The sequence below is a fragment of the Augochlora pura genome, chromosome 4 (genome assembly GCF_028453695.1).
Source record: "Augochlora pura isolate Apur16 chromosome 4, APUR_v2.2.1, whole genome shotgun sequence".
NCBI classification, from domain to species: Eukaryota; Metazoa; Arthropoda; class Insecta; order Hymenoptera; family Halictidae; genus Augochlora; species Augochlora pura.
The window spans coordinates 1,688,880-1,713,151 of NC_135775.1; the positions used below are offsets into that span (position 1 = coordinate 1,688,880).

Genomic DNA, 24,272 nt, shown 5'->3' on the forward strand with positions numbered 1-24,272 from the left:
ATATAGATAAAAATTCAACCATAGTCTGTTTATAATCCTCGCGATCGTTACTCGTAAATCATTCTCTTCATTTCCCTATTGATAATGGAACTGTCCGATCTAACGACACATTAGAATTAGAACACCGGTGAACAATGCAACTTACGAGTTAGCGTGAGAATTATAATTCGACGTGTACGTCCGATACGTCGTCGATAACGTTACTTAAGTAATAAAGATTTCAACATTCCCATACGTTCCCGCCGTCTGATCAATGTTTTAAAGCGTTTTCAACCGAGTTCCCCTCGGTCGCCGTCAACTACACTCCCAAACAAAATCAATTTGTTCGCTCAAGGCCATGCTTGGACTATCCCCATCGCAGTATAATTGTCCCCGTGGATCGCATACTTTTTCATTAGAATGTCACTGACGAAGCTGTTCAACAAATTTGAATGTTTTCTACGAAATTATTATTACCGATTAACAGTCGTGTCATCCATAGTTAGAAACTCTTCTAAAACTTTTCCATCTTGGTAAAGGATTCAAATTAATTGAACAGCATTACCAAAATCTTACTACACCTCTATATGGTCTCGATAATACATTACGAATTGGAAACAATGGAAGGTATAGAAATTACCCTGAAAAAGCGCCGCCCATCGACTAGCCCTTCATATCATTGAAGCACATGAACGTTCATTAAATTCGTAGCAATTGAATCCAAAATTGTCAATATTTCCAACGGTCTTCGACGTATACAATACAGATGAAAAGTAACATAATTCTGTACACGAAGGGCTAACGAACAACATCCTCTTTTCATTATTCCGTTTCTTTGCACACGAAGCTTCGCGCGATCATCGTGATGCTTATAAACAGACCGTACCAAATGTACAATTCTCCTGTCACCAGGACTCAGAAGTGAAAAGTATCCTAAGGAACGCTAGCTAGGATCTCGCTACGCTTTTAAAGGGCTTATCAAAGTAGACGCGAACGATCGGTTCGCACGCCGCGCGTCTCTCCACCATGGTCTCTCGACGTTCCCGCGAAAACTCTCGAAATTCCTTCGTTACCGGCACCGAAACGGTGATCAGCGTCTCGTCTCGATCGCCACCTGTTCCCCCATATCTCGCGCGCGTAAAAACGTTCGCGTAACGTCGCCGAGCGAAAAGCCGATAGGAAAGTGTTCGTTATTCCGTATCGTCTCGCGCCAACGTGGCAAAAACTGAATGAATCAATAGAGAAATTGTCGGGTACCGGAAACATGACTTCTGAGTCCCTGCAAAATGCCGTCGTAACGCGTTACATACACACTAAGACGTAAACGAGAGAAAGTGGAGGAGAGAATAGTTCGAGCATGGATTAATCATCGTTAATTACCTAAAACACTAAAGCTTGAAAAAGTCAAGCGTTGAACGATTCACAACATCTGTTATTTCTTGTTTTTCTTGTTCATTACGTATATATATATGCACACATAAATATATAATATATTTATAGGTATGTATATGTATATAAGTCATGAAACCCATTAATCAGTCGCTCGCTTCGCTCGGTTGAATCCAATCCCCATCATCCGCAATACGTGTATAAACGCGTGGATCGTTTTACGGTATTTTCGTCTACGTTCTATCATTATTCACGCGTTACTCGTACAACGTGGTATGCCTCTAAACTCTTTGTTTTTTTTTTTTTAATTAAAGTAATTATATCAACTCTATGATCACATCTGCGTTTACGGGGTGCGCTTCTGCGAGTTTATTGTGCGTCGTTTTGAATTGTGAGTCTCTGTCCTCGTATACCGTCCCCCCAAAAATGGCCAACCGTTTAACCCCTCAACGCCCCGATCGAGTCGCTCGCACGTTTTATATGTCACTCATACACGTACACATACATACGCTCGCGCATTTCATCATCTACAGCGTTCCCCCCTTAGCATCCCGTTTCTGTTCCCGTCGTTGCAACGTGGGAGAACTAGTCGCACGGTGCCACCCCCGATCGCCCAGCCAGTAGAAAATAGAGTTCGCCGCGCCGCAGTGTTTCGCTGTGTCGGATCGTGGGACGATAACGAGGGAACACCGCGTACCGCACGAAGAAAGCGCCGGGTGCGAATATTTTTGCGCTCACGACGATCGTCTAGCAGAGTCTAATGAAGCTTAATTTAAGCTTCGAATTTTCAATTGCTCGCTGCCCGCGTCGCAACACGTTCGCCGACCAGTAATACTGCCTTCGGTGGTAGCTTTCCAACGACTCTATCGACCACGTTCGATCGCGTAGGCAACCAGACGTTATAAATAATTGTCAAGCTTCGATATTTGAGACGTTCTTGTCACGAAAGCACAAATCGGTGCTCACAATGTTAGAAAAGTGGAGAGTTCCAAATAGTTTTGTGATATTTCACGAATACAGGCAATTGTTGAAGGAAGTACAGCGAACCATATGCTTGGGTATCCGGTTGCCTATGCAACGGCGATCAAACAAGCGACTTTCAAAAAGAGTTTTACACACGTTGTTATTATTTTTATAAATACGTGTCTTCCATTGCATCACAATTTGAAAATCTTTGTTCTCTGTTCCAAGGCCGACTGTAACTAATTCGGATGGAGATCAGCGAACGTGACCGTACGGAGGAAGCGGCGAACGCGCGAGAAACGAAAGTGTACACAAGAATTTCACAGCCTCGCGTTCCTCTTCGAGTCGTCGGTTGCTCGAAATCGGATAGCAACGGCCGCAGGATCGTCGCAATTAAGGGAACCCTCCGATCGAAACGGCCAAGAAGATACACGGCATCTGGAACATCCTTTCGCCCTTTAAAACGATGAAACGAACCATTCCATCGGACTCTGTGTCGTCGCAATTTTCTAAACGATGCGCAATGCGACGGAGAACATTTTTTCGGTAGCCTACCGCCTTATCTACAATCGCTGTACAAGAGAAAGGTGTGACCGCGGTGCGTGTTCGAAATGAGGTGCCAAAAAATGGTAGTATCCTACACGGAAAAATGTACATGGAAAAGAGCTCGAGGTACCGAAAGCGACTGCTTGTAGACAAAACGATAACGCTTTTCTTGTTCTAGTCTAATTGACTAACGCGTTGTATCGGCCGATGTACTCTCTGATAATTTCCTTAACTTCGCGTTTTCCATAGAACCCTGTTAACGTCTCGTCGGCGCGCCGCGACGAAAGATCAATCGCTTCCATCGGAGGGTACCCCCTCACAAGGGGTTAATTTAGCGATTTCGCGAGTCAATCCATTCTCGAACCGTCCGTCGTGTCGTGTGTTTCCGGATGGATCGGGACCGACCCAGGATCCGCGGTGTGTCGGATCGGGCGTTCGTGAATGTCCGTTGAGAAAAGTGTCGCGAAGCCGTGAGACGGATTATTGGTGACGGACGACGGTAGGGAGAGCGATTTAAATGAACGTGAGAATTGTACGTTTTGCTTTTAGCGAACTCTCGACCCGGCTGTGTATCCCACGACGATTCTCCGTCGACAGGCACGCGGCCTAAAAATGGTGAAAGGCACAAAGTAAAAACTAAACGATCAAGATTGGCTCAGGCACATAATCGAGTCGAAGAGTTATTTATACCACGGTTTCGTACTGTCTTTTTTTTTTCTTTTTTCTCTTTGCCGCCCTTTCTTTTTCGTGGTCCTATGCCATTGAAATCAAGACCGAAAAAGAATGCTCTTGCCCGCGTACAACGTGTTCCAAACAGATTAATTTCGTTCGTCCTGGTCACCGTCGCGTCGCCGACCTTCGGACGTGACTGTGCACGATTATCGAGTGGACGTGCTAAAAGAATTTGGAATAGTTAGCAATGCGATACACTTGAATGTTCATGAAACTGTAAATTCAAGGGGAAGAGGTGCAATTTAATTACGCGCTACTGTAAATTGTGAACTTTCAATGATTAAACGTTATTTGGTAACGCCCACTTCGAAATTACCGACTTTAGGATAGTCTATATTTTACGAATATCTCGATAACGAATGTTGAAATTTATAGCCACTACACATATAAACATTATGAACATTATTCGAGTTTGGAGACAAGAGCGAACGTGCAAGAAACGTATTGTTGGAGTCAAAGTGACCAAGACGAACGAGATACCTTTTCTCATCTGTGTAACCGTTTGTACGTGTAAAGTGGTGCATGTACACAGGGTGTTCGAGATTCAACTTGCAATATTCTAACTCTTGGAGACGTTGTTGCAAGTTAAATTTCATAATCCGAACATACGATAAATAGATTACGGATCCATTGTGCGTTTATTGAATCTGCGGTTTTGTAGAACCCAAGGTAAACGTCCGATTTAACAAAAGGAATTCGAGCCAGCTCGCTCCCTTAAGAATTTATAACATTCTGTATGCAACAAACGGCGGTCGTTAAATCACGGACAAAATCTCTTCAAGCATTGCTAATCGAAGGTAACACCCTGCAACAAATGCGTTACGTGTGTGCGTGGCCATGTGAAAATGTGGTGTCTCGCGGTACTGCGCCGTTTAGTGTGTCAATTAGATATACATACGTAGTATCGTACGCAGAAAACCACCCACGACTCCGTCCGGCGTATCAAAAAGGGGGGTAATGTACTTGGTACATCGATAGAGAGTTCTGTAACTCGGGAGTTACTCGCGTGCGTAAAAGTTGATGACGACGTGGCTCTGGTTCGCAGGATCGACGACGACACAGACAGGCGTCAGGCAGTGGACGGGCCCGGTTGGGGTTCAGCGGGGACCCGGGCATCGCCTCTAAAAAGAGTACACGTATCCCTATCCGGTCGGTGGTGGTGTGTCGGTCTCGCTGTGAAACGATCGGTCGTGTTTTTGTTTTGGTGCGTGGTTCAGCGACCGGTAAACAGTTCTCCCGCAAATACTGTATTCTCCGTCATTGGATGCGATCATTTGGATGCGTACCATATCGTGTCCTTAGTGTAAAATGTTTCTCTGTGAACAGGAACTCTGCGTTCAGGGGCGCAGCAGCGAGTGCCAGCGCTGGACCTGCGTCGGATAGGTCGCTGCTCTCATGTCGTTCCAATGCTGGAGCTCCTCGGGCCCGGAACTGTTCAGGCCCAGACTCAGCCAGCCGATCATCTCTCTCCCTTTCTTTCCCATGCTTCCCCTCCGTCGATTGTACACCGACAGGAACACCGTCACGTCCGCCAATTGGAACAGAGCGATCTGCACAGAGAAAACCGATCAGTATCTTGTATAATAGTTCTAGTTTGTAGCAGTCAGCTGTTGGTCCTCTTTCGCACGTAACAGACTCGGCCCAAAGAGCGAGGCAACGGTACTCTACCTCGAACACGAACGTTTCCTTGTAAAGAGGATTCGGCTGAGCGCGTTTCAGCCCGGTTTTCGAGCGCTCTATCTCGTGGTTGTTGCTGTCCACAATGACAAGTTTAACATACGTATCCGGCGGCTTGGTGTCGTTGCCACCGCCACCCCGGAAATGGGAACCTTTGATTATTTCTATCGACAAACGTCCCGTTGTCCCGTTGTACGACAAGCAGATCAGAATCTCCGCCACGCTTCCGCCCTTCATGCTGCTGCCGTATGGAGGCACAGTGGGCGAGGCGTACGACTGGACCGACTGCTGAGAGCCCGTCGAATCGCTGCGAGTCAAGCTCCCGGTTGTCGCCCAGTCTTGCACCTTGAACATCGCGTAGCCAGCTTAGCCGTGTTACATAGAAGCCTAGGGTTCTAACGAAAGTTAAAAGCATCAGGGTTCTAGGATTTACCGAGGACGAAGGAGGAGTCTGTAGCGTTAACCACAGAGTCGTTTCGAGCTGAAGATTGATCTGATCGAAGGAGACCCTGGCCTCGCCGAGCAGTCTCTCTCGACGCATTCTACCGCCCCAGAAATAGACTCGCAACCGGACTCCCATGGCATTTACGTCCTCGGGGTTCACCCGAGGTAGCAGGAAGCTTTCCATGTACTGCGGGGACGAACCCTGTCGCACCCGAGTTTTGCGGCGCTGCTTCCTCGACGGTAGCAGAACCAGGCGGACTTGACTACCGCCTATACCTTCGGGGTAGTTCCGCCCTTGCAGCACGTGTACCTGAACGAAAGACAGATTCAGCAAGATAATAGCGTTGGAATTAAGATGGAGGCGTCTCTGCTGTATTTAGTCGGGAACCCTGACACGCACCGTCATCTCGCGCATAGGGGCGTCGTACAAAAACGCGACCTCGAGGCTGCCCACTTCTTCGGCGACGGTGCCGATCGTCGTGATGACGTCGTTCGTCGTCGGTCCATTTTGCTCGACTTCCGCCTCTTGCTCGTTGTTCCCGAGTAAAAGACTGGGTGCCCCGACATCGACTACGCACTGAAGCAAAAACCATACATCTCGTTAGAAGCCGAGTAATACAATACGGTAATTGCTTATGGGATGTTCACGCGACACGAGAGTCTTATCGCTTTATCAACCTCTTGAACTCGAGCAAACGGCGTGGGGTTCACAGAGGGTCGAAACCAGAGATTGAAAAGAATTAATGACACCGTCTTTGGTTCTTAAAGCGATTATGGAGAACCGAGAAAACTTCATGACTGTTTCAAGCAGCTATTTCCGCAACCTTTTCAATCCCTGGCCGAAACAGAAAGAACCGTTCAACCTGGAGTGAATGTTACGGTTCCGACAATCGTCGCGTAACGATTGTTTTACAATACGGTGCAGCGGAGGGTTGCGTGAGGAACGCGCGCGTACGCCCGGGGTCCGATTAATTGTTTAAATATACCAGCGGCTCGGATCGTGAACACGATATTCGATCGCAATACGTGGAAACCGCGTCTTCGCAGTTTAGTTCCTGGTTCACCTGTTGTTGCTCGGCGGGGCTGTGCTCCTCCGTGCAGCTGCCGGATGTGGTGCCAGCGTCTGAAAAGGTATCGGTTTCGAAATCTATAGTATCCGTTCAGGGTAATTTCGGTGACGACAGTGGCTGCCACTTACCGACAATGGTCGGACCATCTTCGGCTTGTATGGTGAGAGTGTCCGGGGGCGGCGGTGGTCGCGGGTTCAATCGACGGAGGGCGTCCTCTTCCGAGTCGGACCTAGTCTCTGGATCCGAGTAGGAGAATGCCTTTCCTGCGACGGAAAATCGAACGTTAATTTTGTGCACGTATATGTATGTATTTGAAATATTTGTTCGAAAATGGAAAGGATTTTGTCCGAAGAATTGTGACAAATTGTTAGGTTGAAAGAAGCGGAACGGTTACCTATGTTCTTCGCGATCTGAGAAGTGGAGCTGTTGTTGGACTCGCATAAGGGCACGCAGACGCCGCCAAAGAGCGTGGTCGTGGACGGCGGGGTGAAGCACCACTTCCGCGACAGGTACAAAAACAGTGCCAACAGTAGGAACACGAAACCAGCAACGGCAGCTAGAAACGCTGTCGCTTCTACAGGTACTGAAAATCAGGCGGATGCAGTTAATTCGATGGAATATTTCAAACGCGATCGTTTTCCATCCCCATCCTTCGCGACCGATCTCGTCGAAGAGGTCAACGATATTTCCTCTGAGGGAATCGCAAGTTTGCCCCACTGCAATAATTTCGTTTAAAGTACAAAGCCTGGGCTGCCCGCGTTTGTTTGTTTCCTTCCGCGAGTTAATTTAACTATAGCGTGCTTCGCCTATGATATTTTACGATATCTATTTTCGTCGACGGGGCTGGAATCCAGCGGCAGGCAGCCCTGCCGATGCACTTTGCCATTTACGCGGTTCTTCCTCATTGTTCCGCGCTTTGTCATTCATTGATGCTCGAGAAAGTCGTTAACCCTTTCTGCGCCGGCGACTAGGGTCGCCCGCGGATCGGTGCCAGTGGGCCAAACGTACGAATTCGTGGACAGATTTTTCCGTATTGTTAGAAAGGCGTAACTAGTTTTAATTGCGCTTTGAACAAATTATTGTTGAAATTGTCTGATATACGTATTAATAAAGTACATATATTAGTAAATAAAATAAAGTTGTTCGGATTTTGAATTTGTAGCTAGTCTGGATTCTGTCACTATTGGATGATTAGTATCATCAGTTAATTGGGTCGTGCGCAGGATTTAAATTCTTCCGTAGAAGGAAAAAGGCGCAAGGGATGAGAAAAGGTGTCCTTCGAAAGGGCGGTTATTTATCGGGTACGGGGAAAGGCATTCACCCGTGCTCCCTCGCCCGTCCTCCCCCCTCGCGACCGGCGGTCGTACGCGCCGTTTGGCATATATCGAACGCGTTCAAACACCGGCGACGCATTACGCCGTAACGACCTGGAATAATTAACAGTCGCTCCAATTGCTGTCGCGGATAACCGTCGTCCTACCATGCTGCGGATCAAAGAATCCAACGACACCCTGCCGAAATGCCCGCTAAGCCATTATCGCGGATATTTTTACAAAAATGATTTTAATTTTGTTAATAATCATTTTAATTTGAAATTGTAATTTTAATAGTTTCAATCGTTGTTTCCCCTTGTCAGAGATGCTCGAGCGATGTTTCGTGCACGTATAAGTGGCACCTTTTACGATGCACTAAAAGAATGGCCGGCAAAAAAGCAATATTGTCGTTTACAACGTCGTTCCGGCTCGAGCGGTGTGTCGGCCCACTTTCCGTAAAGTGCTGGTATTAAAAAATGTTTCCTGTCGCGTGTACACTCGGTGGAAAAAGTCTACCTTCGTCCCTGTTAAAAACGGGACAAACTCCCCTCGAGAACGAATGCATTCGATTCGAAAAATTTCAACGCCAATATTTCGGCAAAAATATTGCAGTATTGGAAGAAAAACATTTTTACGTATCGCCTACTAAACCATTAAACTAGTCTACTTAACGTCCCAGAGCATAACCGGGTACGAAAGTGACTCGAAAATGACTGAGAAATCGTCGAGCCGAGTCACTGCGCGCCGCCACCGTCGCAATATTGCGCGAGTCCGGTCGGGGCCTGACTCAGGGGGCCAGCACGCGCCTTTGGAAAATTCCGTTTCCGTTTCCGAGGGGGCTCGGTTCGATCGCACGTGTCCACGGGCGGCGATAATTATAATCGGCCGGCCTTTGACGACGGAACCGTGCAATATCCGAGGCGCCGCGCAGCAAGCTCGTGCAGAAAACTTCTCGTTTTGCGCATTGCAGACGAGAAGCGTGCCGGTCCGCCTCGAAATACATTCTCTAACGGCCGCCTGAACGCGAATGGACAGTCCTGCCGTTTCGAGGATCGATGCCCATACGCGTGGAATCCGAGCGGATCGTTCTCGAAACACCACGGCACCCAGGTGTCATGACAACGAGAGTATACTAGGCTCGACCCACCGTCCACGCCATGGATCATCGGTATTTCCCTCCCTCTCGGATCGCGAAAGCATTTTTCATCCTCCATAAGTCGTTCTTGAATACATACGCGTCTCGAAAGACAGAAAGAACTTGTATAACCTTCAAATGACTCGTAAACGATTCTATTAAGTCGGGTCATAAGATCGCGCCGTTCTGTGCACACATTTTGTTTAAATACTTCGCGGCACGAACTTAAGACTCGACTTGATAAAAATGTATTTATTCCGATTTCTGCCTCAGTATACATATAAGTATATAAGATCTCTGATTTGCTCTGAACTCATGTTCGATTCAACGTCGTAATTATTGCTGCGACACGAGGGACGCGTGCAGGCTTTCGCGGCTGGTGCACGCCACGTGCAGCCTAATCGCGACAGCGAACGAACAAAGAAACGAGCCCGCAGAGTTGCCGAACGATGAACGAAAATTTTGCGAGCGTGCAGCTCATCCTACGCGTATGCAACCCTCCCGATATGCAACACTTCCACCACCGCTGCGCACGGACACCAATGGGAACGCGACATGGCACGGTCGAGCGTGCACGCACACGAGCGTGCAGCCCCGTCACGTAGACCACTTGCAGCCATGCACACAGGCCCGTGTCACAATTTGTCGGAACGAGGAAAAAGTTGAACGTTGGTTGGGCAACACAGCACACATGTGTCGGCAGGTAATGTCGGGCGGCGTGTAACGAATAACTCGAGCTGGAATTAGCTCGTGTCGCTGTTAAATTCGTCGAGCAGCAGTTGTCTCGCGAGGACGAGAGATCGATCAAGCATCCCCCTGATCCGCTTAGCCGTGGCACATATCACGGAGGGTGGTATAGTGGACTTACCCGCCAGTAAATGGTCTGATCCAGCCAGAATCATGCTCGTCCTTGTGTCGCATTAAAGCCTTCCTCTTACGTAGTTGTATCGTTCGGACGCGGCGAGTTCTCGGCGTCGTATAATCGACTCATCATCCGCGCCTCGGTGCGGGCCTTGTTCTCCGACACGAGGAGCTCTCGCGGTTCCTCGCCCGTGTCGCGGATCCCCCGTGGAAACGTGGTTGCACGAGCTGACCGAATAATAATACGTGGGCGGGGGTTGTACACACAGCACTCTGTTGCTCGCCGAGACGTGTGCGCCTGCAATACCCTCGACCAGCTGTACGCCTGCGCCCTCCGTGACCGCGGGGTTGCTCCGACGAGGGGCAGCCCGATCGGCAGCGGTTCTCATTCGCGAATCGAGTCGCGAGATAATGTTCTGGAATCGTTCGGAAACGATTCCCGCTAATACATTCCGTTCCGTCGAATCGAACGGTTCGGTGCGGCGCAAATGATTGCGGGGAGATTGTTTGTTGTTTTATTCGCGTGATATTTTTGCGCAGGATCCTTCGAAAGCTCCAGAAACGGTCGTTTACGCAGGATAACGTTATATGTTGGAAAGAAAGCATTCTTGGAAACAATGGCCTAGACAAGAGCGGCGAGATATTAGAAATTCTACTGAATTGGTCGTAACCGTTTCATCTCGAGCAGGCGGGTCAAGGTCGCGTTGGCAGGATTTTCTTTTTTTTTTTTTAACGGAACAGCCCACTTTTTATTACGCAACGTTAGAGTCGACGGCAAGATTCTCTTAGAATCGCTGGCTGCAAAGTTCTTGATTGGCGATTGATATGATTGATGAGATGGAAATCGGTGGTTGATAAATCAAAAGAGCGGGAATGGGATCGTTTAAACGTTCGTAGCGTTCGAACGCGGGGATATTATTCTTTCGAAATTGTTATTTTCACATGGAAGTCGAGGCATGAATATCGAAAAACGATGTGGTTTACGTTATCGATAATCGATATTTTATTAACGCATCTTCACTCGTGTATTCGAAAAATATCAACGTATGTAAATATATCTTATGATGGCGGCTGCTTTTGTCGATTTTTCCTCGGTTACGAAACGATGCTAAATGTTAATCGAAATAGGATCGATAATTTTATTCCACAACGTCGTAGTTTAGTCTATTATTGATGAACATAACTCTCTTTATTTTATAACTATAGATATTGCCATTCATCCTGCCATATTGTACGATTCTCTTGTAGAAGTTGTAGATAATCATGTCCCTTTAATTTAAAACATACCTAGTAAAAAATTATCAATAAAATTGTTGTATCGATCTTGTAATTGGTTCTTTTGTTTATGTACAAAGGCAAAACGATTTCGAATTGATTTGTATCGCGTTACGAGACTCAACAATGTTTAAGTTTGTAGGGGTAAGCTGTAACCACATGCGTTATTTGTTATTGGTTAACATAACCTCTCACGGAAGCTTTCGGTTAACACGATGTCGAGTGAAACGCATTCGACGAAAGCTTCGTTGCACGTCTATTAAATCAGATCGGACGTTCGTGAGAATGCTGTCTAATTAAAAACATGTACAGAAATGAGAAGCTGCTTCTGACGAATTTCTTTAATTTTAGTGCTCGAAAGGTTAAAGACGATTCGGAGGGCTTGAAATTTTAGTCGAAATACATTTGTACGGTAAAAATTCTTCTAAGTCATCCGTGTTTCGTGTCGTAGGTACATAGCACACAATTTTTCAATGCTACGAAATGTGAAAATTCAAAATTAAGTAATGAGCTTGATATTACGCCACGAAACAACGACATTTATTATTATTATTTCTTTTTTCTTTATACCGTTCCAAGCACAGGAAAAATGGTTATGAGCTATTGTACCATATTGCGTTTCAAGCGGACGGCAACATTGAATAAATACTTGTTAGAAAAATGTTTGAAGCAATATATAACCTATCGTGCGAGCGTCTATTCGACTGGAATCGGTAACAATCGTAAGAACTGCGTAGCGAAAAATGAACGAATCGCTAGGAGAAAAGCGTTGAGGTCGCAGATAATCCAAGACATTAAACAGACCAAACGAAAAGTGGAGGAGATTATAGAGAAGGAGAACATTTGGACGATACCGAACTTTCTTTGCATGGGTAGAATCGTAACGTCGCCTTATTTGAGTTATTTAATTTTGTCCCAGGATTACCAGGTAACACGTAACAACATCTAAAATATCAATGTGACATGGTTGTACTAATGTTTTTCGCTTATATTACAGGTAGCATTGTGGCTTTTAATAATTGCAGGATTCAGTGATATGGCAGATGGATGGATTGCACGTACATGGACGTCCCAAGCTTCGAAGCTTGGTAGTTTTCTAGATCCAGTTGCGGATAAATTGCTTGTGGGCACATTGTTCCTATCTCTGGCTTGGGTCGGATTGGTTCCCATACCTCTGACATGTCTTGTTGTTGTGAGGGACGTTGCCTTGGTTTCTGCTGCTTCTTACATTAGATATCGTTCTTTACCTCCACCAGTATGTATCTCGCAAAGAAACATTCTCTCTGTGCCATATTATAGGATTAATTTATATAAATAAATCTAACCGGGTAAACAACTGTCTATATCTGCAAACTCTAGTATAAAAATCAAAATGAAATGTGTACAGTAATATGGGACAAGGAAAGCGTTAATCTAAAAGTTCTCTTATCTATTCATTGACATGTTTCAGAAAACCTTGGCGAGGTATTTTGATCCAACACATGCGACTGTACAGTTAGCACCAACATACATAAGTAAAATTAACACAGGCATTCAATTGTTCTTTGTTGCTGGGACCCTGGCTGCTCCTATATTTCATTTTGTAAATCACCCGGTTCTGGTAGGATTGTGTTATGTCACAGCATTGACAACGTTGGCAGGTGGTATTAGCTACTTATTATCGAAAAATACGTATAAGCTACTAGGCAAAAAGACGGATACAAAACCGTCTCAATAGGTACATAATGTGTATGATTTTTCCTGAGCACAAGAAATACATTGTTATCGTCTTTATAAATCTATTATATTTTATTTACAGTAGTTACAAGTCTCTGATATCAACCGTTTCATAAGCACACGACTCGAACACAGCTGGATCATAACATACTCCGATATAATCAATTTCTAACTGAAAAGGACCCTCGATCTTATCGCCGAGCGTGATCCCGAAATTCGTTATTGTAGACGTTGGCATAGGCTCCTGATCGTTTTGTATCACACCCTTTGTGGCAAATAGAAATTTTGCGAATGGTACTTTAACGTGCTGCCAATAAGGACCACCTGTGGTTTGCAGGAAATAATGGAAAGCATGATTCCACGTAATATCAAATTCTCCTTTTTGTAACACGTTTAACATATAACATCTTCCGTCTCCTCGTACTCTCAAAACAAAGCTATTGTAACCAGAGAAATCGTACGTAGCCTTTCTTTGAAAGGATTTGGTTTTTCGTATGGTAGTTATATTACAATAACCAGCTCTCCCGATTGAACCGTCCTTAGGTACACGAGGACTTAGATAACCATGAAACAGCCCTGTACCGGTACGCGTGAAGTCTAACCTGAATGAAAAATTAGAGAAACATAAATAATTTTCTACAACTTGAATCAGGGTGTCTATGCATTGGATGCTTACTTAGCAGTCGAGAAACCTTCGTTATAATCGCTGTCGCAGGTTAATACCCACTGTTTCCGACTATCTAACGTTCCATCGAACTTCCAAATCACATCTTCTACATCTGGTATTATCATGTTAGGATAAATGTTGAAAATGTTCCGCATTTCTTTGAGTAGTAATGTACTCTCTACTTTGAAGTCGCGGCATCTTGCTTTAAATCTTTCCAGCAAGCTCAAGTTTTTTCGTTTCTCTACGTCATCGTATACTACCGGATAATTCGATCTCTCTGGTTCCCAAAATCCTAGCATACATCTACCGTTATGAAACGTTCGCGTGCCAGCGTTCGAAATTTTTGAACACAAGTGCAATACCCGAGACATCGTACACGCAACATATATTTTATTTAGGTCACAAACTGCACAATCCTCGTTAAATAAATAACATTCATTGTTGAGGGTTCTAAAACAATGTCATTCGAACGTTTATTAATTATCTACACATTGTCTTATGCTATTCAATTCTCCGTGTAGAACGTTAGGCGAAGGAAGGCTCCTCGACGAAGTGATCAGCGGAACTTGTGCAACGCCATACTGATAGAAAGCGGCGGTAACCGAAATTAACGCACGTTTCTTGTCCCGTTCTCTGTCTAAGGTAACTGCGCGAAGATGGACGCAGATTAGAATGGTGAGGGATAAGAAGGTTTTTGAAATGGATTGAGAAAAAGTTCTCGAATCGAGAGGCAACCGTATCTCGTACGGCTAATTCATAGTCTATGGACAAATTGAATGAACTCCCGGCATAGGATATTTTGTTTGTGACCGATGAACATCATGAAAATTTTGAAAACAAATTCCCGTATCGCATGAAGATGGTATTACTGAGGCGCAGCGGATTGTTAAATAACAGGAGCTTACTTTTACTACGAGCGGGTAGACGCAGCAGAAATGGAAACATTCATAGCCAAGCTGATCGAAAAGAATTCACGGAACAGAGCACGGAAATATATTTATCAAATGGGTAAGAAAGTCACGTGTTTATTAACCTAAGTTCGCGGTTAGTATACACTGATCGTTCAAGAAACGTTTTCAGTTACATTGTTACGTTCGATCGTTCACGTTTTTTACTATTTTATTGCAGAAACACGATTAGCCTTCTGACCGGAAAGTATGCTCGATTCACGAGCGGGAACGTGATCGCGAGATGCGGCGGCACCTCGGTTATGGCCACTGTGGTCCGAAAAAATGAAGGAAAAACCAGTCATATTACTCCATTGACTGTGGATTATCGTCAGAAAGCTGCTGCGATTGGTCGCATACCAACGAATTATTTTCGTAGAGAATTAGGTTCCACGGAGAGTGAAATTCTTACAAGCAGATTGATAGATAGATCTATACGTCCATTGTTCGCTAAAAACTATTGCTACGAAACGCAAATAGTATGCAATTTATTGGCTGCGGATGGAATCAATGATCCTGTACCATTGTCAATTAATGCAGTATCAGCTGCTTTAAGCGTCTCTGATGTCCCATGGAATGGACCCGTAGCAGCTGTGAGAGTTGGTCTCATTGACAACGAGGTTGTAATTAATCCTTCTAGGCGTCATCTCCAAAATAGCATACTAAATCTGGTTGTAACGTGTGCCTCCAAAAATTTAGTTCTCATGATAGAAGGTTCGGCGAACGATATTTTAGAGCAAGACTTACGGAAAGCTATACGTTTAGCAGTCAAAGAATGTCAGCAAATTGTACACAGCTTGTCACAGTTGCAAAATCGTGGAGCAAAACCTAAGGCTGAAATTCCAGAGGAAAAAGCCAATGATATGATGGAGTCTGTGAAACAATTTTCGGAACACGAGATACGTAATATCTTTACCTGCTACACACACGACAAGATTTCACGGGACAATGCTATTCAAGAGTTAAAAACGAGAATGTTAGATAATTTGACAAAAGATAATCCAGAAGCTACTGTAGATGCTACAGCAGCATATAGCACGCTTGTTAAGGATGTATTTAGATCTATAATATTTGAAACAGATAAAAGGTAACTTGAACGATTAATAATTAATCATTGATCACGAGTTTAAGTAATTCGATGGTTTCAGATGTGACGGTCGCGACTGGAATGATTTGAGAGATATAACGTGTCAAGTAGGTTTGTTTGAACCGCTTCATGGTTCTGCATTATTCCAAAGAGGACAGACTCAAGTTATGTGTACTGTCACTCTTGACTCTATAGAAAATGCCCTTAAGATAGATACAATTTCGTCTCTAGTCAGGTATTCGGTATACACTAGTTCATTAAAAAGACATTTTTGCTATACAAATGGCGCTATAATGTTTCATAAACTTACAGCGGTATCAAAGAGAAGAATTTTTTCCTACATTACGAGTTCCCACCGTATGCAACTAACGAAACCGGAAGGGTTTCTGTATTTAACCGTAGGGAAATTGGTCACGGAGCGTTAGCAGAGAAAGGATTGAAAGCAGTCATACCAAAAGATTATCCTTTCGCTATAAGGCTTACAAGCGAAGTGTTAGAGTCGAACGGTAAGTTGCGTTAGTGCATAAAGTGACGAGTAAACTTCTCGTTTTGTCAACACCAATTATGTACAGGTTCTTCTTCGATGGCCTCTGTGTGTGGTGGTAGTATGGCGTTAATGGACGCAGGCGTGCCAATATCGTCTCCAGTTGCCGGCGTAGCGATTGGATTGATATCAAAATCTTACAATAGTAACCAGGATGAGATAACCGATTATAGGATATTAACGGATATATTAGTAACTACATTTTTACTAAAATACAAGCGAAAAGAAAGTAGAGAAGGCGGTAACGTTCAATTCCATTGGTTGCAGGGTATAGAGGACTATCTTGGTGATATGGATTTTAAGATAGCTGGGACGAAGAAAGGATTTACCGCGCTGCAGCTCGATGTCAAATTACCAGGTTTGCCTTTAAAAGTGATAATGGAGAGCATTCACAGTGCAACCGAGGCAAAAAATAGAATACTTCAGAAAATGAACACAGTAATATCGTCTCCTCGAGAGGACACAGCAAACAATAAGCCAGTTTTTGAAACTCTTCAAGTGCCCATATATCAGAGAGCAAAGTTCCTTGGGCCTGGAGGCTATAACTTGAAGAAAATCCTAGTCGACACTGGCGTGCAAGTAGGTTCTTAGTAATCCAAGCGAATACGATTCCATTGCTCGTTGATAATGGATCGTTATCATTTGCCTTTGTAGATAAATCCGCAAGATGAGGCTACGTATTCTCTGTTCGCGCCTAATCAAGTCGCTATGGTCGAAGCGAAAGAGATGATCAATCACATTCTCACGAAAGAGGTTGAGCCAGAATTAACGTTTGGTGATATTTACACAGCCAAGATAGTCGAAATTCGTGACGTCGGCGTCATGATCACATTGTACTCTAAAATGCATCCGACGCTGCTACCTAATTCGCAGCTGGATCAGCGCAAGGTTCATCATCCTAGCGTACTAGGTTTAGAGGTCGGCCAAGAGATACAAGTGAAATATTTCGGACGAGACCCGGTTAGTGGACAAATTAGACTGTCGCGTAAAGTGCTGCAAGCACCACAGGTGTCTACGGTGCGGAATCTCGGAGCGGAGAACAATGATCAGGATTTGTAATCTAGCTTTTTTCAATTCATCGAAGCAGTTAATTTGTTACATCCGCGATAACGGTTAACAGTTAAAAAGAAAGACACTACCTGAGACTGAGTGTGTCGGACCTGCGACACCATTACCGAATGTCCTCAGAATCCTTTATTATTGTACAAATATAATTATTGTTTCTATCAATATGTACATATAATTTTTTACGAATTATATTATTGAAAGGACGTCACATTGTCAAACGATATTTTATTGCAAAAAAACCTTTGTCGTTTCGCCAGAGGCTTAAGGGTAGTAAACGTTATGCGGACAACCAACGTGAAACTCTATGGAGAGAAAGAGCTATTGACATGAACTTGAAGAGATACGAAGTAATTTTGTTCGGGGGTATTGAAGTATCGAATTTTTGCAGATAACTTTGTGTCAATAAAAGTGATCGTGGCAAAACAATGGCTTCGAAGTTTCTCTACCGATATATTTTCAAGCGTACGTCCACTTACCTTCTCACCGTGGTCATTTCCTCTATGTACTTCGAAAGAATCTTCGACGATGTGTGCGAAAGGATTTTCGCATCGATCAACAAAGGAGTACGTCTCTCGTTTATCTCTCAAATCATGTTCACCTGGAACAGATCTTTCCTGATTTATTTGAAAATTATTCAAATCTGTTTAGACGATAGAAACGGCATTGAAAAATATACTGTTGTACATACTTTTTCTACAGCCAACATAGACAAAACTCTAAACGTTTACGATGACAAAGAGACTTCGGCGTGAATTGATTTATTAAATAGTTTCCATGTGCTTCGACTATTGCAGAGGCTGTGGCCAGACATCAAGGATCAATACAGAGATCGAGCGCAGGATATACGTTACAAGAATCAGCTGAAGTCGATCGTAAAACCGGTACCCACTAAACCAACAGTCACTAAGTCAGTGGGAACCCAGACGGAAGTGACGGAAGAAAATTCGCAAAAGGTCTCGGTCGACAACAAAAGGGAAACTGACCGATATAATTAACAAATTCTGCCGCACTATTCCAATGTTATAAAATCCAATTTAAACTCTTGAACAAAATAGTATAATTACTGACAAGTGGCGCCTCTTACGACGAAATCACGAGGCTTTGTACCGGGTATATACAGCGCCAATTAGCCTTGCGAAAGGGAGCTCAAACTATGAATCAAAGTTATCAACTGTTGATAATTTTGTCTGTCAGTTTCATCGTTACGCCGTTGCGTTTATTAGCGTTACACAAAACTTTTCGTCCACAAGAGATCCCACGATCGTTGAAACGGTTCTCCCATTAAGAAAGGAACTCCGCGGATAACTGTGGGTTACCGTCAGGGACCGCGTCGAATGTCCGCGAGGTCGGTGTTCCGCGAACGAGCGCGAACCGCGCGCACGATGGTAGCGTTGGTCGCGGCCGCCGCGAACGTTGCGGCAGACGAGCCGGCGATGGATCGCGGGGGATATAGTGCATCAAAATCAGCGGCAACGGCAAAGGTTGCACGCGAAGCGGCGCCACGCCCGCTCCGCACGAAGTGCTCGGGAGCGTCGGCGGGGCGCGGAGGTGGGAGCCGTCGGTCGGCGCAGTCGCTCGCCGCGTTTTATGCAACCAGTCTTGCTTCGGAGCGAGTGAATCTACTGCCCCAGCGTTTGACAGACGGGGAGAGCGTGTGCAGAGGGCATCGGTGTCCGTCTGGCCGCATCCAAAGCTGGTCGGTCCTTGTCAATCGTACGGCCGACCGTTTTCGACGAGGCAACCGATTCGGCCCGATCCGGTTTACCATCGTGGCCCCACGAGAACGCACCGGACACACACGGGAGAGAGATATTGTGCAAACGGCCGTTACTACGTAGAACGTATATTTCACGTCGGTTGGTTGCGTGCGCTGGCTTTGCCGGCGAGAAACCTAGGCAGGCGGGACACGACCGGAGAGCAGGGCCACGAAAGGCGGTGTCGATCATCCTCGTCGTCGTCATCGTAGTGTATTCGGCGAACCTACTCCGCTGCTCGGCCATCCACGGCTGGGATTTCCACGTTCGACGGGTCTCCCCGCTCGATGCTGCTTGGTTATAATACGGTCGCGAACTCGTGTCCACACCGATCGAGTGCCAGTGCGACGACGACAGTCCGGGCGTGCTACACGGGTGTATTATCTCCGCGGCTGTGTATATAGAAGAGGATGTGGTGTATGTGCGTAACGTGTGCGTAGAGGAAAACAAATTCATCGTTGTTGCGGGATCGAGAGAGAAAGAGATAGAGAGAGGACAAGAGAGAAAGAGAGAGGTACAGAGAGAGGAAGAGAAAGAGAGCGAGAGAGAGAACACCCGTCCGTCGCCGGAGTTTAGAGTGGGAGAAGGAGAGGCGGCCGTGAATCCACGATACGCGGCTACGTTCACGCCGCCGCGTATTCCACACGGCACCACACCGAAACCACGACGTCGGCCCAGATCGCAGGAGGAGAGGAACACGCGTACACCTGCATTGACTTCCGAATTATTACGAATTCGTATAGCTCCGACGCGCCTTTTGGCGCGTTCCGAACCCTCGCTCGGTCGACTTACTCGACCTCCTCGTCGCCACTATGGCGGACGACGAGGTTCTCTTCGACGAGGTTTACGAGCTCTGCGAGATTATCGGCAAGTGAGTAATACAGCCACGAGAGAGCAAGTGAGTGTGAGAGAGAGAGAGAGAGAGAGAGAGAGAGAAAGTGTGTGTGTGTGTTTGTGAGAGAGAGAACGAGATGGCAGTACACGTTGTGTCGGTTTATTTTTTTATTTTTCTATGATCGAAGTAAACGAGAGCGATTGAGAGTGCGAATGCGAGGGAAGAGGAATGATAGAGGCAGTAAGAAAGAGAGAGGTGGAATGTGTCAAAACGCCAGGGTAACTCGCCGACGGAACGATGAAGTAGGATGTAAGGAACTGTCTCTGACGATGGTAAGAGAAATATGCTTTGACAGATGCGTCCTGCGTGTCCGTACACATGTCCCCCGTCGCTCGTGTGCAACGCACACGCACGATCCCCGTCGCCCTATCGCCGTGCCGTTCGTGTACGCACGCGCGCGTATGCGTGCACCGCGTGTACGAACGATGACATATAGACGTTGACTCGAAAGGGGCGAATGGATGAGTAACAACGCGAAACTGGGGGAAAAGTGTGAGGTCCTACGCTGCGGGAACTTGATCTCTGCGTGATACTTGTACGAATTTTATGGTTTCCACCGTTTCCTTTTTTATTTTCATTACCAAAGTATAAACGTCTTTCTTCGCTGATCTTCTCCCATGCGATCGTTTTTTGGCTAGGGTTCTGTCAAGGTTAGGACGCGAGTTTCTGACAGTGGAGGACACGATTGTTTGTCCTCGATGGTCGAAGTTGATGTTCCGACGACGGTCTCCGCGCATTTTCTATGCGCGGCGAGAGGAGAGCGTGGGAAGTAATTATGTAAATAAATGCAGGTGCGTGTTTATGCTCTCGCACCTGCACTTCGGTCCAGGAAACTTGACGCTACCATGGCGGCCGAATTGACCGGTTCCATGTTTTCTGTTTACAGTAGGTCACGCTGAAAGTCGTCCACCGTCCTGTTTTTTTTTCTAGTTTAGGTTGTGGAATATTTTTCATGGACAAATAACTGTTGTAATCTGTGTAGAAATATTCCGTGCGCTTTATTCAATGATTTCGCGTAGAAAGTGACGTACAGTCGGCTATGAAAACGAATCAAAATTAATGCGAGATTTTCAGTGCAATTGCTTGGAAGTCTTTTGTCTACTTTATTAACAATGCACTTTTTAGGTTTCCTTTATCGCTGATACGACGATGAATTATTTTAATTCGGCACGACAAATTACAATCCGCGACGATGACCTTTCATTTCTCGTTGTTTTTTCTTTTATTCGCATGTGTGTTTACTAGCTGTACAGTGGCGGAGGAACAGCTCTAGAAGCATAAATCAAATTTTCGCACGTCGCGTTTCGAACGAGTTTTGTTATCTTATCGCGACATGCATGAGTCAGCGCCCGTGTTCCTCGCGTATCTAAGAAAGTGTGCATAATTGTACGTGACAAGATAAACGCGTTGATCTACGAGTTCTCGTAGCGTCTAATGCAACCAATGCTCGAATTAGATAACATGTTGTTGCCGTTTTCACACCGTAGATCCGAAAACATTTTTCCAGCCTTTCTACCGTTTCCATATCGTTCGACAAATTGCATTTTATCAAATAAATTATCGCAACTCGTTCCAACAGCTTTTAAAATTATATTTTTATTTTATTATTAAAATTACATTTGGCAATTTTTTAAAAATCTAAACTTTGTTGGTACGTTTCGCGATATAACGATTCCAGCGGTGTCGCGGCGTCGCCGTTCGAGCGCGAAGGGTTAACGAAAATTTTTTTCATTCGCCCCGCGGACACGCCGCGAGTTTACACGATCGGCAACGGGCCGCGGCCGAAATGAAACGAGATCGGTCGCGCAGCCGAGAAAAATTTAAAATAACGAAAAATATTTTTCGCCGATATTTATTCACCGTTGCGGGCGAAAACCGGTGGGGGGTAGGGCTCCGGCGGGAAGAAAAAAATTTCATACACATTTTTCTGTTGGTTAAAGCTCAGAGTCCCGTTTAATAAAGTTCCGCTTCCGGCACGCGGCGTTTGGCGCGTATTGGAAAACTGTTGAACTGTTCGATGGAATAACTCGGCATCGCATAAAACTGTGTCACACTGGAATGTAATAAAAATGACGGTGCGCAGGCAACTTCGCGGATAGAAGACCCCGGGCGACGTTTGCAACAATTTTTTCGTTGCTGTCGGCCGGCGGCGGGACCGAGGGCCGGGGAATTGTTGACGTATCGTCACGTGGGTTTCTGTCCGCGGTTTCGGTGACACGGCGAGCAACTTTGCGGTGCCTCCTCGCGGAGCCTTGGGGCCACGATAAGCCGGCCATTAGAGAACGTTTCGCGACGGCCGTGTCAAAAATCGACTTCGATCTACGAGCTTCGTGGCTGCGCTTGAACCCTTTTAACCCTTAGGGCTCTAAATACTCCCGGCCGAAACGGTCCGTAGGGACGGCGCGCGGTAGTAATAGTAATATTAAATGCAAATATAACTATTATATCTAATTATATATACGTTGTATTAAAATACGTTTCAACTTTCTTTTCATCATAGAAAATTTCAGTACTAGATATATTCGCGATAATTAACTAATTATTCTATTATATTAAGTACTCGTTCTCCGCTAAATTCGGACGATTATCGGTCGGCAATAAAGACCGAGTCTATGTAGGGGGAGGGTTAACGGGACTAGCAGATAATACAGCTCGAAGATCGGGCGAGGGTTTAACGAGGACTATCCGTGGAACCGATTCGAAAATTCACGGTTTGGCGCATGCCGGGAAGAATGGCGCGTTAACGGGTTAAGTGGATCCGAATGAAAGAGTTCGAGAGTCGCGGGTCGTGTGCGTTTTTTTTCCTACGACGGCATGCACCCGAAGAAATTTCAGAACGAGAGAGAGAGAGAGAGAGAGTCCGCCTTGCGGGACGTGATTTACGAGGCGAGCGCGGAGGCCTTTAGGAAAATTGAGTCCGCGCGCGCTTTTTCAAGGATCGAAGGAAAATTGTCGCAGGGCTGAATGCGTCCCGGCGGCCGCGGAGAGCATCGGTTCGGCGAATATAGCTGAAGTGCTCCATGAAATACTAAATGCCATTTGCAGAGCTAAACTTCAGTATAGCGGCGCATTCGAGACGAGCGGTTGTAAAGCCCCGGGACCCAGGCATTTTCTTTTAGGGTGCTTGTCTTACTTTCCGTAACTCCTCATGAATCATTCGCTCGCGCTCACTACGGCTGTGCGTACGAACAGAGGCTTCGTTCTCGCGGAAAACTCTTTCTCTCTCTATCTCTCTCTCTCTCGAGAGAGAGTACGTTCTTGATGACGTTTGGCCTTGAACTTAATTGCGAAGAGAATAGTCTTTGCAGAACGCGTCAAAGACAACGGGATCGTCCTCTTCGTGTATCAGAGTTAGCGCGATCGTCGAAAAATGTCCGCGCCAAATAAGGGTTGGAATCTCAATTAACCCTTTGCACTCGAAGCTATTTCAACTGTAAATCTAAAATAATTTTCTTGCCTCGTAATATTTCCATTGAAAATTAATTTCGTTTCTTTAAAATTAATTTCGTTTCTTCCGATCAAATATTTATTTGCCAGAGCTTGTATAACTAAAATCTCGTTCAACCATCGCATATTTATTGTACGCGACATTCAATTTTATATTTTATATTTATATCCTAGCATTTCCGATGCAGTCCTCGTTTCTGTTTAATTAATTCGTTATCGTGTTGCATCGGACGAAATAATAGTTATCGCCAGGGTTCTGTAGAACCGATGTAATATCGGCCCGGAAGAATTGAAACCGAAACCGCTGTAATATCGGCGCCGAAGAATCGAAACCGAAACCGATGCAAGCCGATATACCTTCCAGCGTTTATGAGATCTTTTCGGTTCTTCATGACCGTTGCAGTCGGTTGCCAATATAACAGTTCGAAACGGTTTTAGGTCCGGAAGCTTTTCAATCCCCCCGGGTTTTAGGTCACAAATCCAGCGAGCACCAAAAACACCTCTGATTTCGACGATGTAATTAGTCCCATAAGTTTCTATCATTTACACTCTGTATACTCTCATTACCTATCTTGTTTGGCACATATCCTGTATCATAATTATAACGCGAGGAAATTAAAGATGGCACGGCTTGTGCTGTCTTTTTCTTCACACTTTAACAATCGTCGAGCAAGCGTAGCTTTGATCGATGCTATCGGCAATAGGCTCGATCCCGTCGCTATACTGCATGCAAACAAGTCCCAGCAGTCGATCGTGACCACTT

At 45.4% G+C, this 24,272-nt stretch overlaps 5 protein-coding genes and 1 long non-coding RNA gene across 17 annotated transcripts in view; 3 read left to right on the forward strand and 3 right to left on the reverse strand.

Annotated features, from left to right (window-relative positions):
• Positions 1-2,484: 2,484 nt before the first annotated feature.
• Syt14 (Synaptotagmin 14) lies at positions 2,485-10,366 on the reverse strand. 4 transcript variants are annotated; one of them, XR_013493831.1, is made up of 9 exons: positions 10,117-10,366; positions 7,195-7,383; positions 6,929-7,063; positions 6,717-6,853; positions 6,131-6,307; positions 5,720-6,040; positions 5,278-5,631; positions 4,896-5,159; positions 2,485-4,782 (listed from the first exon to the last, which is right to left on the reverse strand). XR_013493831.1 is itself a non-coding variant. In XM_078178208.1 (8 exons), exons 1-8 carry the CDS (start codon positions 10,148-10,150, stop codon positions 4,947-4,949), a joined length of 1,560 nt encoding a protein of 519 aa, XP_078034334.1. In that variant the 5' UTR covers positions 10,151-10,366; the 3' UTR covers positions 2,485-4,946. The 4 variants fall into 4 exon arrangements, 2 of the variants coding, with proteins under 2 accessions (XP_078034334.1, XP_078034335.1); XR_013493830.1 differs by having other exon boundaries at positions 2,485-3,483; positions 4,508-5,159; XM_078178208.1 differs by having other exon boundaries at positions 2,485-5,159.
• A 22-nt stretch (positions 10,367-10,388) lies between these two features.
• On the forward strand, positions 10,389-13,517 carry Cls (cardiolipin synthase). 5 transcript variants are annotated; one of them, XM_078178218.1, is made up of 5 exons: positions 10,389-11,528; positions 11,736-11,835; positions 11,964-12,312; positions 12,382-12,639; positions 12,835-13,517. In XM_078178218.1, the coding sequence occupies exons 3-5, from the start codon at positions 11,974-11,976 to the stop codon at positions 13,099-13,101; spliced, it is 864 nt and encodes a 287-aa protein (XP_078034344.1). In that variant the 5' UTR covers positions 10,389-11,528; positions 11,736-11,835; positions 11,964-11,973; the 3' UTR covers positions 13,102-13,517. The 5 variants fall into 5 exon arrangements, with proteins under 5 accessions (XP_078034344.1, XP_078034346.1, XP_078034343.1 ...); XM_078178220.1 differs by having other exon boundaries at positions 11,969-12,312; XM_078178217.1 differs by lacking the exon at positions 10,389-11,528 and having other exon boundaries at positions 11,535-11,835; positions 12,835-13,101; positions 13,183-13,517.
• Cia30 (complex I intermediate-associated protein 30) lies at positions 13,134-14,138 on the reverse strand. Its single transcript, XM_078178216.1, has 2 exons — positions 13,777-14,138; positions 13,134-13,702 (listed from the first exon to the last, which is right to left on the reverse strand). The coding sequence occupies exons 1-2, from the start codon at positions 14,136-14,138 to the stop codon at positions 13,186-13,188; spliced, it is 879 nt and encodes a 292-aa protein (XP_078034342.1). The 3' UTR covers positions 13,134-13,185.
• A 270-nt stretch (positions 14,139-14,408) lies between these two features.
• Pnpase (polyribonucleotide nucleotidyltransferase 1) lies at positions 14,409-17,623 on the forward strand. The gene is made up of 7 exons (XM_078178205.1): positions 14,409-14,775; positions 14,896-15,801; positions 15,863-16,036; positions 16,114-16,307; positions 16,374-16,537; positions 16,613-16,924; positions 17,000-17,623. The coding sequence occupies exons 1-7, from the start codon at positions 14,621-14,623 to the stop codon at positions 17,402-17,404; spliced, it is 2,310 nt and encodes a 769-aa protein (XP_078034331.1). The 5' UTR covers positions 14,409-14,620; the 3' UTR covers positions 17,405-17,623.
• On the reverse strand, positions 17,605-18,429 carry LOC144468619 (uncharacterized). The gene is made up of 3 exons (XR_013493833.1): positions 18,102-18,429; positions 17,890-18,027; positions 17,605-17,715 (listed from the first exon to the last, which is right to left on the reverse strand). It is a non-coding gene; the product is annotated as an uncharacterized LOC144468619 (long non-coding RNA).
• Positions 18,430-18,956: 527 nt separating this feature from the next.
• Cask (peripheral plasma membrane protein CASK) overlaps positions 18,957-24,272 on the forward strand; it is a 222,577-nt gene continuing 217,261 nt past the window's right edge. For 4 of the 5 annotated variants that reach the window (XM_078179411.1, XM_078179413.1, XM_078179412.1 and 1 more), the window contains exon 1: positions 18,957-20,038. In XM_078179411.1, the coding sequence (XP_078035537.1) occupies positions 19,980-20,038 (59 nt within the window). In that variant the 5' untranslated portion in view covers positions 18,957-19,979. The remainder of the gene's footprint in view (positions 20,039-24,272) is intronic. The other variant, XM_078179414.1, reaches the window with a different exon arrangement.

Coding starts and splice junctions, on each gene's coding strand:
- Pnpase (XM_078178205.1), top strand. CDS start 14,621: ATGAAGATGGTATTACTGAGGCGCAGCGGATTGTTAAATAACAGGAGC. Junction 16,037..16,113: donor ACAATTTCGTCTCTAGTCAG/GTATTCGGTATA, acceptor ATAAACTTACAG/CGGTATCAAAGAGAAGAATT. Junction 16,308..16,373: donor CGAAGTGTTAGAGTCGAACG/GTAAGTTGCGTT, acceptor AATTATGTACAG/GTTCTTCTTCGATGGCCTCT.
- Cia30 (XM_078178216.1), bottom strand. CDS start 14,138: ATGTCTCGGGTATTGCACTTGTGTTCAAAAATTTCGAACGCTGGCACG. Junction 13,703..13,776: donor GAAGGTTTCTCGACTGCTAA/GTAAGCATCCAA, acceptor TTTTTCATTCAG/GTTAGACTTCACGCGTACCG.
- Syt14 (XM_078178208.1), bottom strand. CDS start 10,150: ATGATTCTGGCTGGATCAGACCATTTACTGGCGG. Junction 6,308..6,716: donor GTTCACGATCCGAGCCGCTG/GTATATTTAAAC, acceptor TTTTTGCTTCAG/TGCGTAGTCGATGTCGGGGC. Junction 5,160..5,277: donor AGGAAACGTTCGTGTTCGAG/GTAGAGTACCGT, acceptor TTCTCTGTGCAG/ATCGCTCTGTTCCAATTGGC.
- Cls (XM_078178218.1), top strand. CDS start 11,974: ATGGTTATGAGCTATTGTACCATATTGCGTTTCAAGCGGACGGCAACA. Junction 12,313..12,381: donor TTTTGTCCCAGGATTACCAG/GTAACACGTAAC, acceptor CTTATATTACAG/GTAGCATTGTGGCTTTTAAT. Junction 12,640..12,834: donor ATCGTTCTTTACCTCCACCA/GTATGTATCTCG, acceptor GACATGTTTCAG/AAAACCTTGGCGAGGTATTT.